This window comes from Sinohyriopsis cumingii, chromosome 15 (assembly GCF_028554795.1).
Source record: "Sinohyriopsis cumingii isolate HCF-2022 chromosome 15, ASM2855479v2, whole genome shotgun sequence".
NCBI classification, from domain to species: domain Eukaryota; kingdom Metazoa; phylum Mollusca; class Bivalvia; order Unionida; family Unionidae; genus Sinohyriopsis; species Sinohyriopsis cumingii.
In genome coordinates, this window is record NC_142975.1 from 149,049,059 (window position 1) to 149,065,919 (window position 16,861).

Genomic DNA, 16,861 nt, shown 5'->3' on the forward strand with positions numbered 1-16,861 from the left:
TGATATGAAATTATTTTTGGCGGTCACGTGCCTTACTTTAATTCTGTGTTTCAGGGTTTCTCTGATCTTCCTGCTTTATCCAACATGACCTTGAGAAAACAGCCGTAAGTTGAAATTGATTTTGAAAATAACATCATATAAGGTAGACATAGGAAATCTACCAGTTGCATCTAATTTGATACATTGAGACTGCATACAAAATAAATGCTCTTCCTTCCTGGTGGTACCAAGTATTTGGTAGTTATACTCTATATACTCACTTATAAGGTATAGACCAATATATGCCAACACATGTCAGAAGATCTGGGTCTGTGCAGTTTCTTAGGAGCAGTCAGTAGAACAAACAACATAAACCCTGATGTGCTGGTGCATTATGAGATGGCAGATCAGGGTCTGTGTTCTTTGCAGTTGGTCTCGATTTATATGCATGCATATACATTACATAAAGTGAAAAATTGTAATTAATTGTTCTCAGTTTGATACCATGAATAAAGACCTACAGGTGGGACAGCAGTAAACTGTTCAATTCTGTGGGCAAGGATAACTTACAAGTGGGACAGCAGTAACCTGTCCAGTTCTGTGGGCAAGGATAACTTACAAGTGGGACAGCAGTAATCTGTCCTGTTCTGTGGGCAAGGATAACTTACAAGTGGGACAGCAGTAACCTGTCCAATTCTGTGGGCAAGGATAACTTACAAGTGGGACAGCAGTAATCTGTCCAATTCTGTGGGCAAGGATAACTTACAAGTGGGACAGCAGTAACCTGTCCAGTTCTGTGGGCAAGGATAACTTACAAGTGGGACAGCAGTAACCTGTCCAGTTCTGTAGGCAAGGATAACTTACAAGTGGGACAGCAGTAACCTGTCCAGTGGGCAAGGATAAGGACTGACATGACTGAAATTTATGAACACACAGTAGCCAGTTTATGTCACATTAGAAGGCAGGAATATTCTTGCTTTTAATCTCAGCCAGCATCTTGTGTCAGATTAACTTCACACAATTTATTTTTTATGTTTTGAACACCCTTGTCAATTTGATCGCCTGGTTTGGTCTTTTTTAATAATTTTTTTTGCCATGTTGAATTGTAAATAGCCCATTTTGACCTGTTCTCAGTAAAGTTTGTCAAGAATAATTCAGAATTTACTAAAATGCTTGTTTGGCTAGGGATTGACAATCCTGCTGGTTGTCCAAGCTAAATTAAAATCTACCTATATCTGCAATCACTAAAATATCCAATATTTCAAATATAGGAACTAATTTTTGTAGATGAAATTGCTAAATTTTGCTTTAGTGAAAAAAAAACACACCCCAGACATCATTTTTCTCCATTTTAAAGCGGAATTCCGCTTCTCTCCTGACTTGAATCAGATTCTTCCTGATATAATCCGTTTTTTATATCATCTCTGATCCGGTTTTTTAAAAATAGTGTGTCCACTCCCATTCCGCAACGACCCTTGTAAATTATTCATTCCATATATTAGTTAGCACACAACTCTCGTAAAGAGTATTCTGATTGGTCAGAGGTTTAAATTCAACCAATGAATCTTTGTGTAATGGAAACTGATGGCAATGGAAAAAAGAAACATGCTTGCAAAACATGGCGGCCTGAGTTAAACCATGACACAAAAAGTTTAGATAAAGGTTTAAAAACATATGGAAATGGGAATGGCTGGAGCAAAAAGTTGATGGAAATTTAGCTGGTCAGTTTTTAAGAAAACTGAACACTAGAGGACTGGCATTTTGTGACCTCAGCAGTAAAGATCTAAATTATGGTAATCGCGGTAGGAAGAGTTTGGAACAGTGCCTACAAAAGAAGCTGCATGCAGAAAAATTGAAGCTCAGTGCAGTTAATTACTATAAGAAGAAAGATTTCTTACATGAGAGAACAGATGTAGCCCTCTGTCAGAATATGTGCACTGCATGTCACCAATACAAGCACCAGCTTAAAAGGAAAAAAGGCTGTCATTGAGAAGGAAAAGAAACAATTGCACATTGAGCCAAAAAGTCAATGGTGACAAAAAGAAGGCTAGAGAAATCTTTGCCCAAGCTGCAAAAAGAGCTCGACTGGCATATCAACATGTGTCTATTGGAGAAAAAGACAAGTGAATGTATGAGATTATTTTTATATAGTTGATGTACTTGGGTGTTTATTTTACAGATTTGTTATGAAAAGAGAGAAGTATAATATATTTGCTGCAAAAATTGATAAATTATTGTAACTTAATTACGATGTGAACACTGACATGCACATGAAATAACTTCAGCATCAATAGTATTGGAGAAACAATTCATGGTGACCATAAATATTGTGATATTATTGAAGTCAAGTTGAACATTTTTGGTAAGTTGATTAGTTTTTCAGATGATTATTTTGGTTTATTTTATGATCATAAGTTGCACCAGGAGCAGTTTTTTATGATTGTAAAATGCGTTTTTGGCCTGGGACCTTCAGCCCCCCAAGACCCATGGATCGGGGTTGCTGCCCCTCAAGTCCCCATGGGGGGAGGACCCTCAAACCCACTTAAAATGTGTTCAGCTTTTTTTTATGGAAAACCAAAATCATGTCTGACACACACACACAAACAAACACACACACAAAGAAAGACACACACACACACACACAATGTCAGATACATCAAGAGACTTTACGTGTATTTTCTAATTTTAGGTTTCAAGCATTTTGATTTATGTTCTGACACTTTTGAGACTCTTGGGCCTGTTTGCATTATATTTACTTATTTTCTGTTAATTTACCCAAAATTTCTCTGAATCACTGACTTCAAAGGTCTGTGTATGTTATCTTCACTTTCCATGTAGCTCAGTCATAAATCAAGATTTTAAAAAGAATTAATTATTTTCACATGAAGTACTATTTCCATTAAATTAAATTAAGATGGTTAACAACTGTCCAAGTACAATTAAGAGGCCTTGAACCACATCTATTCTATGATTATGAACAAAATTTAAACTTTCATTTGAAGTTATGCACTTCAAGAAGGCATTTACTGAAATTTTTATTTTAATTTACTACATTTTAAATCTGAATTGTACAGCGTATCCCACATTGGCAGATGTTTGTTTGTTAGAGAATGTTCATCAAGGGAGGTTTAATACTATGTTAAGTTAAATTTTTTGACAAATGCAAATTACCTTCATCAGCAGTCATAAGACTAGTTTTATTTTCCAGGTACAACAATTTGCGGCACACATTTACCTGGTTGACAGATGCAGGGATACGACTCCTGAATTTTCTTTTCATGTATGACCCCAACAAAAGGTATGTCTTCATGCAGATTTTTGTCTCTTAGTCATGGTAATCTTATTTTGGTATTTATACAAGGTGTACAAAGGAGAGTCAACAGGCCAGAAACATTAGTCCTTAATGGACTGGTGTCCTTTATTAAGAGGTTAAATATTTGAAGAAGAAATACATGTTGTAATGCCCTGAATGAAGGTATGTCTTGTATATGACATTGTATTAACCCATTACTGTGTAACAAATCCTTTTAAATCCAGGCCATTTACTGTGCAGTGACACCTTTCAGTGTCAGATCCTCTGTTGTGCAGTTTTACCTTTTGATACCTTTCACAATAAACCAATCAAGATACCCAGTACTAAAAGAAATAATGATTTTACCTTATTAAATCAGTACTGCCAAAGATCTAGTCTTCACTTCATTTACTGTTACTTATATGACTAGCAAAATGAAACTGAAAAGAAAATATGAAGTAACTCTTTAGTTTAATAGCATGATTTTTTTTAAAAACTGTTCAGTTCAATCTACACTTATCCGATTGTTGTAACAGTGTGTCTGCCATTTGTAAGAATTCATTCAGCATAGTAATATGAATCCATTTGAAAATGTTAATATTTACAGTTGAGAGATTTTTAATGAAACAGACAGAAATATACCATTCTTTGAACCAGTTTGGTAAATAATATCATGATTTCACCAATATAGAAGTCAGATTGGAGCAAACTTCGGAACCAGGCTACTGCAGTCATGTTCACTGCTTATGGTAATTTCTGAAGATATAAGATGAAGAACCTTTAGACTTGCAAAAATATGGATTTTCAATGTTATAAAGATTTTGTTGCTAATTTTAAGATTGAACATTATGAAAAATATACAGAGGTATTGTTTTGAACATTCGTCTATTTTAAGAAGAAAAAAACTTACTGACATTGCTTGCAATTTCTTCTCAACTTCTACTATTTTTGTTTATTTAGTGTATGAGAGGGAAGTTATCTTTTGAGAAATGTGGTTCTTTGTTTCTAAATAGATATTTAATGTCAGATATTTAAAATCTTTATAATTTACAGTTTGTTGAATTTTTCAAGACACTTGATGCAAATTGCTTTTGTTCTTTACTATGTTGGTCAATCACTGCACAGTTTGAAAATCATTAAGATTGTTACATGTTCATGGCAGATTATTGGTCTTTTGTGTTTCTTTCATCTCAGCTTTTGAAAGATCTGCTAAAACCTAATACATAATAGCTAAAGTACAACCATTACCTCTCAAATCCAGCCCTCACAAACGTGTTCTTGGCAATAAAAGAGTTCAAAGCAACATAGGTGGGAGTTAGACACAAGTGATCTCCCTTTGTATACAGGAATTGGCACAATACAGACCTGTATTCATTTGGTGCCTTTTTCATGTTGGGAGCCAGTCTGAGGAGTTTTCTTACACAGGGAAGTATTCTTCACCTATATTTATATTTCTCACTTGTTTTTATCTGTGACAAAGTTTCTGACTTTATTGGTTTCACTTCATCATTCGACTTATGTGTCAGCACTATTTTGGTTAACTGTCTTATAGAAGGTAGTACATTCATTCAGATAATGTGTGCTTCACCTAACTATCTAATATTACATACCAGAATGTCCATGCATGTAATACTTAATAGGTGATCATTAGCATCCTTTTCTCAGTAAGTTTACACAGCGCTTTACTGCTGTCATCTGTATGGACCATCATTTTGCACTCTGTATATACAGGCATCAGCACAAATGACAGGACTAAATGCTCTGTGTGCAAATGCTTTAAGCTGAAGATGATCATGTTGCATGCCTGAAATGTACCAGGCGCATTTCAAGTTATACAACATTTGTGCAATATGGACTGAAAATCTATGCAGATGCCATTTAAATTTCTGCTTCCAGCAACTTTGTAATGGTGGAAGCTTTGGGAGTGGAGAGTTCACTGATTCAGAAAAAAAATGAAATTGACCATTTCATCACGGGCACCACACACAGCTCTAGCTCTGCCTTCACCTCCATGATTTGAACAGATCTTCATGGTAATACCATTAGGACCAATTCCAGTTTGGTAAGGTAGCTCATCTGGACCAGCAGCAGTATTAGAGGTTGATGCATAAGCAGTCACTATAATGTTTAACATGGTCTTAACTGAAACAAAGAGGGGTCAGTTATTGTGATCTAATATCCTTTAATCCATTCTGGCATGATTATCCTGACTCTAATATCCTATAATCCATTCTGGCATGATTATCCTGACTCTAATATCCTATAATCCATTCTGGCATGATTTTCCTGACTCTGATATCCTATAATCCATTCTGGCATGATTATCCTGACTCTGATATCCTATAATCCATTCCGGCATGATTATCCTGACTCTGCCATTAGATGTGAATCAGTTGTTGGCCAAGACCGAGGGGACCAGTTACAGTGATACAGTATGATATGTCCAGTTCCGGCATTATAATATTGGCATCAAAAAGTATTGGCCTTTATCTAGTATAGTACCATGTTCATTCCTGTTGGTCAATGGCCATTGTAGTGCCATTATGTCCAGGTAGCATTGCAGACCCATTGTAGTCCATAGCTATTAATTAGTCAATGGCCATTATAGATTAATGTAGGCCTGGTAACATTACAGACCCATCTCGGTCAGTTGCCATTACAGAATCAGGTATGTCCTGTACCATTTTAGGTCACTGATGATCAATGGTCATCATGGATCCATTTAATCCTGGTACCATTACAGATCCATCTCAGTCCATTGCCATCATGGGCCAGTATCTAAAGGATCCAACATGGCCTACCAACCCGTCTGTGGTGACAATACAATCCTTGATACCAATCACCAAGTTCAAACTATTGATGGTGCATACAGAATGAAGCAGACACTGCTCTTCCATCACCACCAATCATGACTTACTGGTACAGTACCAACTGCAGTATATTATAGTCCCAGATGCCCAATACCATACCTAGACCATTGATGATACATTCAGTGATCATCTTTGAGATTATAGTAGTGGACAGTGTCTTGGTCTAGTTCATTATCAGTCTTGGCAGACTTTTCTAGCCCTGCCTTACACATTACAGGAAGCACCTGTGTCACCCATTCATTCAGATATGATGATTCATGCTGTCAACATTACTTCATCCAGCTATGTCAAGACAATCAAGAAAGCTTTTGGCTTTTGCCAACTGAGTTTTACCCCACCTCCTCCTGTGCCATCAATGCATTGTTCCCTCTTCCACTGAACTGTTGGCCAAGAAGATAGCTGCCAAGTCGAACAGCTACCACAGTTGAGTTGAGTCACTTGTTTAGAGAGGCACTGTCATAACCCAAAGTGTTGACATGCACTTCTTTTTGCAGCAGTGGCTTCTATGTAATTGTAACAAGTTTTATGTAAGCTGTATATTTATGTTTTTCATACTTGGGTCCCAGCTATCAACAGAAATTTGGCATGTCTGGTATTGTCAAAACAGACATTGGTTTGCAAAGATCAAAAGTCTTGTCAACACACAACTACTTAATTGTAATGTTGTTGCACAATAATATATGCTTGACTTCATATCCATGGCTGTATTTCAGCAGTTTGAAAACAGCTAAGCCTTGCCTGCCTAAGACCCAAGAATCAGCAATGGTTTCAAGATCTTTTGGTTTGGTGTGTGACTTGGTTTCCATGGCTTTTTTCTTCACAATCTGAACATAGCCAAAGCCCTTCCATTACAAACCCTGTGGCCACTCATGCTGCAGATTCATTTTCTTACACGGCTCATGCAGTAACATCATGTCACTTTCTAATGCCATAGCTGCACACATTATTCTTTACCTTGTGGAACAGGTGCATTTTTCCATACCTGTTATCTGGGCAGGTATCAAGCTGTATGTAGATCACAGCAACCTTATGAGCCCAGCAGTCAATAGCATTCCCTTATTTTCCATGGAGTGATTTTTTTAAAAATATAGGAAAGACCCTCTAAGACGTGCATAACTGGAGACATCCCTTCCCTATCTATTGATACTATTAGCAATAATGCCACAATTACACTTCATTTGTAACATTCTATATGGAGGAAGTCAACTCTAGCATGTAAAGGGAGACACTGCCCCATGGATGATACATTTTGTTTAAGATGCTCTTCAGACCATCTTCATTGCCCCATCTTCATTATAATGTTATCCATCATTACAGACATCTCAAGAGAACAGTACAAAATGGATGTATTCCAACAGATTTGCCCAGATTTTACTCCAGACAGTTCTTGCTGCCAAAAAGCTAATGACACCCTTCAGCTGGTCATAGGCCCAGCTCGCAGCCTTTTCATCAAGATACCATGGAATCACTGAGACTTGATGTAAATGATGTTCATGAGGGATATTTCACATTGAGGGACACAGTATACCAATTCAGGGAACTCCCATTAGGTCTGAGGATAACTCCACAGTGCAGCAGCAGACTTTGTCATCATGGGCCTCCTGTTTATGAGTCCATGGAAATTATTCCAAATGCTATATATCAGCCTTTTGGTTTGATATGTTCTCTTAAGACTGGGTAACATTTAAAGAAGAAACAAAATTTTGATTAAATATCTTTACTTACCTGTTAATAATACAGCAACATAATCCCAGCTTCCCTGCAGTTGCAGCTTACTGACAGTGTGTGCATTTCTGCTCCAGTAGTAAATGAAGTTTGGATGGGACTCCAGTAGTAAATGTAGTATGATGGGACTCAGTACCAATCCCTCACTCCAACAGAAGATCACTCTTGTCAGACTAATGTGAGCAAATGATGTTTAGCTTTTTTATTGCTAAAAACTAGCACGAAAGGGATGAATATGTCAGGTAATGTTTGTTCTCTCTAACTATTATGATCAGGTAAGTATTATTCAATAAACATATTTTAGTTCAACATTTAGACTTAGTTTTTATTAGTATTTTTTATATTAGTGTTGTCAAGAACATGTTTCAAGTTTTAGGCTATGCTTTGATAACGAGGTGATTAGGAAGGTTAATAGATTTTTTTGGTATAGAAAATTCAGAAAAGGATAAAAACTAAGCTAAACTCATTTTTCATTAATAGAAGATATAAATCTTTTGATAACTTCTTCAAAAAATAAAAATGATAAGCTGATCATACTACATAAAGGCAAAGATTATATTTGAGTATATTCAGTAGTTTTCTTTAACCCTTTACCTCATAGAGCATAGTTATAAAGTGCAGCACGCTATAAATAGAACACCTGTTACCTAGTAGACACCATATGCATACGGTTGCCTGTGAACTATTAAGCAATGTAGTGTATGTTACGTTTAACTGCAATTTTAACCATATTACATTTTTGGTACACATCTATTATGTGTGGAAAAATTTAAGAGTAAAGTCCGATTGTTATAGCTGTGTAATTATTTATAACGGAAGAATTTTTTATGTGCTTTAAAATCTTGAGAGAACTCGTTCACCGTCATGTCAGTGAGGCCGTGTGACCAACCGTAGCTGCCATTTCTCATACTCAAAATTTACAAGTTTTTCGTCTGCGTCTACATCACTAAGTCATCTGAATTTGATAATTTATAAAAACTAATTGCTGCCCACATCAATATCAGAGCCTTTACCTAGGTTATTGAATCTTTAATAGTTGTGATTCTAATCGTGAAAACTTCATAAGTACTGAATGAAATCCGCAACCGCCATTTTGGAGAGTGGAGATTACGACCCAGTTACTTTAAATAGCAGATATCGACCAGTGCATAAACAGTGACCACATGATCTGACGTAATTGTCAATCGCAGAAATGAATGTAGTATATAATAGGGGGTTTTCCCCAAAGGTGGCGCTATAAAAACCAGCTCAAAATGGCTGATGTTTACATCCGACGTCAAAAGACGCTTCCATGCGACTTTTGTAGAGGCATCAAAAGTCCGTTTCAATGGGAATGGTGTAGAGGCGTCCAAAGATGCTTGCATGAGGTACAGGGTTAATGTTTGTCATCTTTGGCACTCAGTACTCCAACTCTGTGTAGACAGAAATAGAGGGGTACTCCAACCTTTGCCCTACCTCAGCTATGTGTAGACAGAAATAGAGAGCTACTCCAGCCTTTGCCCCTGCTCCAACTATGTGTAGACAGAAATAGAGGGCTACTCCAACCTTTGCCCCTGCTCCAACTATGTGTAGACAGAAATAGAGGGCTACTCCAACCTTTGCACCTAATCCAGCTATGTGTAGGCAGAAATAGAGTACTATTCCAACCTTTGTCCCTAATTCCTCTCCTCTGCCTTTATTCTGATCACTAAAATACATACAATTTGTGGGTTTTATTAATTAAATATATTTGTGTTTCTTTAATATAGTAAATATAACCAACATTGCAGCTTGTAATTGCTACTCCTGAATGGAGGATTATATTGACATGGTGTTTTTTTCACAAGGCTTCTTATGATATCTAGTTGGTTCTAAAGAAAATGGTGCAGATCTTAAAAATCCAACAATGGTCATCTTGAAAATCTTGTCAGTGCTACTTCTTTTCAGTAAAGGATCATATTGTCATAGGTTTTTTACCAAAAGACTTATTATGGAATCAGCTTGGTCCTAAATGAAAATGGTGCCCATCCTTCATCTAATATGGCTGGCACAATGTCTATCTTGAATTTCACTTCAGAATATCAGAGATGGTTTCAACACTGCAGTTAAAAAGTGGCAATGGTCTTATCCTGGATTTTGGAAAAAAATTTGGACCAGTAGAGAGTCAAATCCTTAGAAAGCTCTTGTTCAAAAAAGGACTCTTTTGCCCCCAAACACGTCCCTATCATAAAAGGACTATATTTCCCCAAAACATGCCCTTATAATGAAAGGACTCTTTTGCCCCAAAACATGCCCATATCATGAAATGACTTTTTTGCCCCAACACACACCCCTGTCATGAAAGGTACACCTTTTGCACACCACTGTAAAATAGGTATTTAGTTTGTAAATCATGTCATTATCATTTTTGCTGTATGTATATATATATATGTATGTATATGCATGTGTGTATATATATATATATATATATATATATATATATATATATATATATATATATATATATATATATATATATTAAAACTTTAAATATATCGATATACTTATAAGCTATTGCAAGTCAGATTATTTCATTCTGTTGATAACTGTTCTTATCTTTTTAAAGGCCTAGAGATTAAATGACTCAAACAAAAAAAATCATTTGTTATTGAACAAACTACAGAAGCACATTCTGTATGATATTCTTCAAACTTGTTAGAACAATACTGTTAATAATTTACATATTAGATTTCAGTTCCTTGTCCAACAAAAAATTTCAAAAATATGGGGTCAGAATGTATATCTTGAGTTCTTCTTTATCTTTATTGGTCAAACTGCTAGGATGGCTGCTGTGTAGCTTTATAAGTACATACAAGATCTAATTGGTGCTAAATGAAAATGTTGCCTCTCAAACATCCAATATGGCCACTATGGCAGCCATCTTGAAAATCTTATTACTGCTACTCATCTTAAAGGAATGTTTATATGAACATGGTGTTTTTAATTAAATATGGACCTAAATGAAAATGGTGTCAGTCCACCATCCAGATTGGCTACCATGGTGTCCATCTTCAGAATTTTAAATAATTCTTATAACATGCAGATAGATATCAATGAAAATGGTGGTGCCAGCCAGATGTCCAACATGACCACCATGGTAACTGTCTTAAAAATCTTTATTTTGCTAATTTTCCAGAATGGATGGACAAGGGTTTTCACAAGAAGACTTGGTACAATTGTAATTGATTCTAAATGAAAATTGTACTGTTAAGACTTCCCAGTGTGGACTGTGCAGGGGTCATCATAAAAATCTTGCTATGGCTACTACTCCAGAATGGGGTTTTCACTGAAGCACTTATTGTAATTTGTAGTTTGAACTACGTTAAAATGATGCTCATCCTGCCTATAAAATGGCTGCCTTGGTGGCCATATTGAAAATCTTCTATGACTTCTTCTGAAAGGATTATTGTATAAAAATGGACTTTTCTCTAAAATGTTATGAGAGCATACAAGTCTCCTGGATTGTCTTTTAGTCTTTTGATTTTCGAACCCATCTTTTTATATACCCATTTGCCAACAAAAACTCCTAGAAATCAGAAATCTGCCAAGCATAAGTAGTCCAAGGAACAACAACATCTCCCAAGCATTAGGTATTTCCAGCTAAAACATCTTCCAAGCATAGGTATTTACAGCTAAAACAACATCTGGCAAGCTTAAGTATTTACAGGCTAAAACAATGTCTGCCAAGCATCGATATTTACAGCTAACACATCTGCCTAGCATAGATATTTCCAGCTAAAACAACATCTGTCAGAAATAGGTATTTACAGTTAAATCAACATATGCCATGCACAAGTATTTACAGCTAAAACAACATCTGCCAAGTATAGGCATTTCCAGCTAAAACCTCTTCCAAGCATAGATATTTACCGCTAAAACTTCTGCCAACATAGGTATTTATAGCTAAAACAACATCAGCCAAACATAGGTATTTACAGCTAAAACAACATCTGCCAAGCATAGGTGTTTCCAGCTAAAACCTTTGCCAAGCAAAGGTATTTACAGCTAAAACAACATCTGCCAAGCATATGTATTTACAGCTAAAACAACATCTGTCAGACAGTCATTTACAGCTAAAATCTTTGCCAAGCATATGTATTTGCAGTTAAAACAACATCTGCCAAGCATATGTATTTACAGCTAAAACAACATCTGCCAAGCATATGTATTTACAGCTAAAACAACATCAGCCAAGCATAGGTATTTCCAGCTAAAACCTTTGCCAAGCATATGTATTTACAGCTAAAATAACATCTGCCAAGCATATGTATTTACAGCTAAAACAACATCAGCCAAGCATAGGTGTTTCCAGCTAAAACCTTTGCCAAGCATATGTATTTACAGCTAAAACAACAACTGCCAGGCATAGGCATTTACAGCTAAAACAAGATCTGCCAAGCATAGGTATTTACAGCTAAAACAACTGCCAAGCATAGGCATTTCCAGCTAAAACAACATTTGGCAAGTATAGGTATTTCCAGCTAAAACAACAACTGCCAAGTATAGGTATTTCCTGCTAAAACATCTGCCAAGTATAGGTATTTCCAGCTAAAGCATCTGCAAAGCATAGGTATTTCCAGCTAAAACAACATTCGTCTTCTGGTGTGGGTATGCATGCAGCTGATTTTAGCAGTTCAGTGGTAAAATTAGGTGATAAAAGGTATGTGGAATGATTTTGGTAATTTGAATTATTTTCCAGAGCTACAGCTGAAGAATGTTTAGAAAGTTCTTACTTCAAAGAGCAACCGTATCGTAAGTCATCTCTTTACTCATATGACCTTGTTTTAACACACACACATTTTCAATACCTTCTAAAGATTATCATTGTTTTCTATCTATTATTATTTATTATTCCCAGAGGCTGTTATTTGATGCAGAATGCAACACAAATCCTACCTGGAACCTGTTTTTCTTTGTAGATGTTAATTTTTTTTCTCCTTTAATGATGCCTAACAATCAAGTTTGATGAAAGCAACATATACACATATTTAGTTGTACGGTAACTACCTCTTTGTTGGTGTTTGTAGGTCTCCACCCCCCACTCCTTTCTCATACATTTAGATCAGACAGCAGGTATTCAATATTGCACATAGAATCCCAAGGGCAGGGGACACTGCCCCCCTCCCCATATCTGAGGGATACATACCATTTTAGAGGGACAAATGAAATAATAGTATATAATTCACTTATCGTACTATAAGAATGAGAAAATCTTGGTTGCTTAATAGTTTTGCTACATTAACCTTGTGGTCTGTATCACATTTCCCTGAAAATTTATTACATTATTGCCATAAAAGTTTTATCATGTGCTCAAAGAACTCGTGAGAACATCTGGTTAACCAGAAAAGAGCTTCAGCATGGAATTTTATGTTCTGCATGTCAATCTCATTTAGTCATTATCTACTGGCATTTATTATAATAAATACAGATATTTAATGAATTACTGATCTTTCACAACTAACAAATTATTAATTGTATGACTAATTGTGTATTGGCATAAATTTAGTCACTTGTGTCAACCTCAAAATAACCTAAAAAAATACATTACACTAACATTCGTCACACAGTTTACATTGCAACTCTGCCGACTATCACAAACTTTGAATGTTTTCATTGCCAGATGCATTATTTTAAAAAAGATATTCATTATCATCATACTGTTTTGTCATCTTTTTTAATTTTGGACATTAGCAATGTGCCAACAGACATGGGTGGACATCCACTGCTGAAAATGTGCAAGCATATTTTTCACTTTTTTCTGAAGAAAAAATAAGGGCCAAGATTTTGAGGACATGAAAGGAAACTGCAGGAAACCCACTAGCATGCATTCTGTGTGCAATAGTGTTATCTGTAGGTCATCAACATTGCCCCTTTGTATACATTCAGATCAGACTGCAGATATTGTTGATGTCTTCATATCTTTATCAACACCGCTTCTCATAAATTAGATCACTATCAGTTTAGTTGTGGTTTGTGAAGGCTATATGAAGTCATTTCATTTCATTTCAAAGCCATTCAACAAAATAAAATGGAATTTACCAATATGCCCCTGGTTGTTTTGTCCACAGCATGTGATCCAGAACTGATGCCATCCTTCCCACAGCACAGGTTGAAAAGGAAAGCACCAGAGGAGAAAAGACAGGAAACAAAGTAAGTTCTATCCTTTCCTTGCTGAGTTATATTTGTGCCAAAGCAACCTGCAGTTAAATCATTAATGGTAACTGTAAGTATTTGTACATCTGGTCAGATGCTCTTGAAAACTTGATTATACAAACTTACTTAACCCAAAAAATTGGTGGGAATGTTTCTATTCATGTAGATGACCTATTTAGATTTGTGTGCTCTTTGAATAACTTTTGGATTATTGAAACAAAATTTTAGTCTTTTAAACTTTGACTTTTCACTGCAAGTATCCAAAGCCCACTTGACCTAGGCATCATGATTTGGTCCTGTTCACATGTCAGAAACACCAAAACCCTACTCAGGGTAAAGGAAATTTGGCTAGCATGTGTGTATGCATTTGCCATTAAAACATTATATTTGCAAGCCATTACAGCAATTTTTTCATTTTTGAAATGCATTTTGATCTATATTTACTCACTTTTTTGGACAATCCCTTTGCAGGTTGTGGGATATACAGTAACCCCTATGCATCTTTTTTGCAGCAATCCCTTTTTGGTTGGGATATGTACAGTGGCCCATATGTACCCTTTTGCATCAATTCCCCCTGTTGGTTGGGGTATGTACAGTAGCCCCTATGCACCCTTTTGCATCAGTTCCCCCCGTGGGTTGGGGGATGTACAGTAGCCCCTATATGCACCTTTTTGTGTCAGTCCCTCTGTGCATTGAGGGATGTAGCCCCATGCACCCATTTGCATCATTCCCACTGTGGGTTGGGGGATACACAGTGGCTTTTATGCATTCTTTTGCATCAATCACCTTGTGGGTTGGGGGATACACACTAACCCCTGTGCACCTCATATGAGATAACTAATGGAGTTGACTGTTTACTAAGAGTTGCATCTTTTGATGGTGCTCCAACTGAGATTTTAATTATTTCAAATTCAATTTATACAAACAAAATTACACATTGTAGTTCAAGGATTTCACCCTAATTTAGCTTTCTTTTTGTTTTGAATGCCTTTATTTTTAAGTTTTATGCAACATCATTGCTTTATGTCTCATGGTGGATATTTACTTGGAGGAGTTTGTCTTCCTGGGAATTTCAATAAGGTTCTTTAATTGCCATTTTTTGTAATCTAACTTTTGCTTTAACACTACATACAGCAGTTTGTCTTTTTAGTATGACTGGATTACTTGCATACCCACGTATCATGCAGCAGCTAGTGGGGATCCTTTTTTCCTGATGGAAAGTAGCCCCTTATTTGCCACCATGATTTCAATCCAAATCGCTAAATGAAACCTTGATATATCACTTGTTTCAGCATCAAATATTGCAGTTTATGCATGGAAATTTGGAATCAACTTTGTGAAATTCACAAATTTAATTAACAGTTCATGTATTTTTCCTAAATTTTCTTTAAAATTTTTGTTTTACAAATTCTCAGTACATGGTAAAAATGATTTATGATGAAATATCAAGAAATGAAAAATGTTGGTAATGCTCTCTGGTGGAAACACATTAAGAAATAATGCCAATGAAGCAAGTTTTGTCAAGTGAAATACAGGTTTCAGATTTTATCTTTTAAATTTGATTTAAATATAATCATAAATGTGATTTTGTATTTAAATGTTAACTGTTTTCATTGACTATCATTTTTATTTCACATCAAGTCTGTTGGCACTTGTTATGTATAGCTGTAATTTTTGTAAATTTTATTCATGACTGTAAATTGTAATAATTGTCTATAGCTAAAGTTTTTATACAGGTAAAGTTTAAGTTTTAAGATATTAAGTTTGTAGATTGTGTAAGATCTATAAAGAAGTGCTTATGTAGGTGTTTACAATTATTAATGGGGCCCCTAGTGGCTGAGTGTTCTAAAGCGCTTTCCATTACAGATCACTGCCATCTCACCTCTGTCTGTGTAGGTTCGAGTCTCGGATTCAGCCTATGTGGATATGTGAGAAAGCTTGCCAGTAGCTTCTCGTGGGTTGGTGGTTCTTTCTGGAGTTTTCCTGGGTTCTTCCTCCACCATTAATACTGGCCGCCATGTATAGGCTATTGTGTGCTGAAAAATGGTGTTAAACCCAACAACAACAACAATTATTAATAATAATATAAATAATAAAACCTGTTTATGAATTTGGGGTTGTTTCCCATTGGACAAGTCATTCATGTGGGTTCTTAGAAGAAGTATGGTAAGTTATTTTTCATTGGATGGGTTAGGTCATGTGGGATCTTTTACGAAGTGTGATATTTGCGAAAGTCACACAGCAAGTAGTAGCAAAATACGTTTTCATCCCATATGCATATATATGTGTACATGGAGTTGGACAATTTTGGTCATTCTTTTTTCTTGTGTTCTTGTTGTAGCACTAAGTCTGCACATGTATTTTATGTTGTGGTTAGATATTATTTGAAAGGAAGCATTTGTTTAGATTATTAATTGGAACTACAGAATGCTCATTTGACTAAAATATTAATCTGGGGCCACTGTAAATTATTCAGATTAGTTCTGAACAATGCCGTTTTGATACATCGAGACTATTGACAAGACAAGAATCTGAAATTCAATTGCAATGTTCTTTTGGACATGAATAGAACTTTTATTTTGGATTAGTTTAGATTAAATTCATAAAACTGTACGTTCTCATAAATTTTCATTCTTTAACATTGATAATTCAATTATTTATTAAGTTTTACAAAACTTCTTTGTTTTGCTTCTTTTTGTTACTTAGTTTATGACCATAGAGTCATAACATATAAATTGTTGTAAGGTAACATTTACTTATTCTGTCAATAATTTATCAAGTTCGCTATGATAATATTTATTCTGTCCATAAATTACAAAGTTTG

At 35.6% G+C, this 16,861-nt stretch overlaps 1 protein-coding gene across 5 annotated transcripts in view; it reads left to right on the forward strand.

Annotated features, from left to right (window-relative positions):
- Window positions 1–16,861, forward strand: part of LOC149783038 (cyclin-dependent kinase 10-like) — an 83,270-nt gene that overhangs the window by 58,540 nt on the left and 7,869 nt on the right. For all 5 annotated transcript variants that reach the window (XM_089934628.1, XM_089934632.1, XM_089934630.1 and 2 more), the window contains exons 13-16: window positions 55–104; window positions 3,188–3,277; window positions 12,584–12,636; window positions 13,953–14,034. In XM_089934628.1, coding sequence (XP_089790754.1) covers window positions 55–104; window positions 3,188–3,277; window positions 12,584–12,636; window positions 13,953–14,034 — 275 coding nt within the window. The remainder of the gene's footprint in view (window positions 1–54; window positions 105–3,187; window positions 3,278–12,583; window positions 12,637–13,952; window positions 14,035–16,861) is intronic.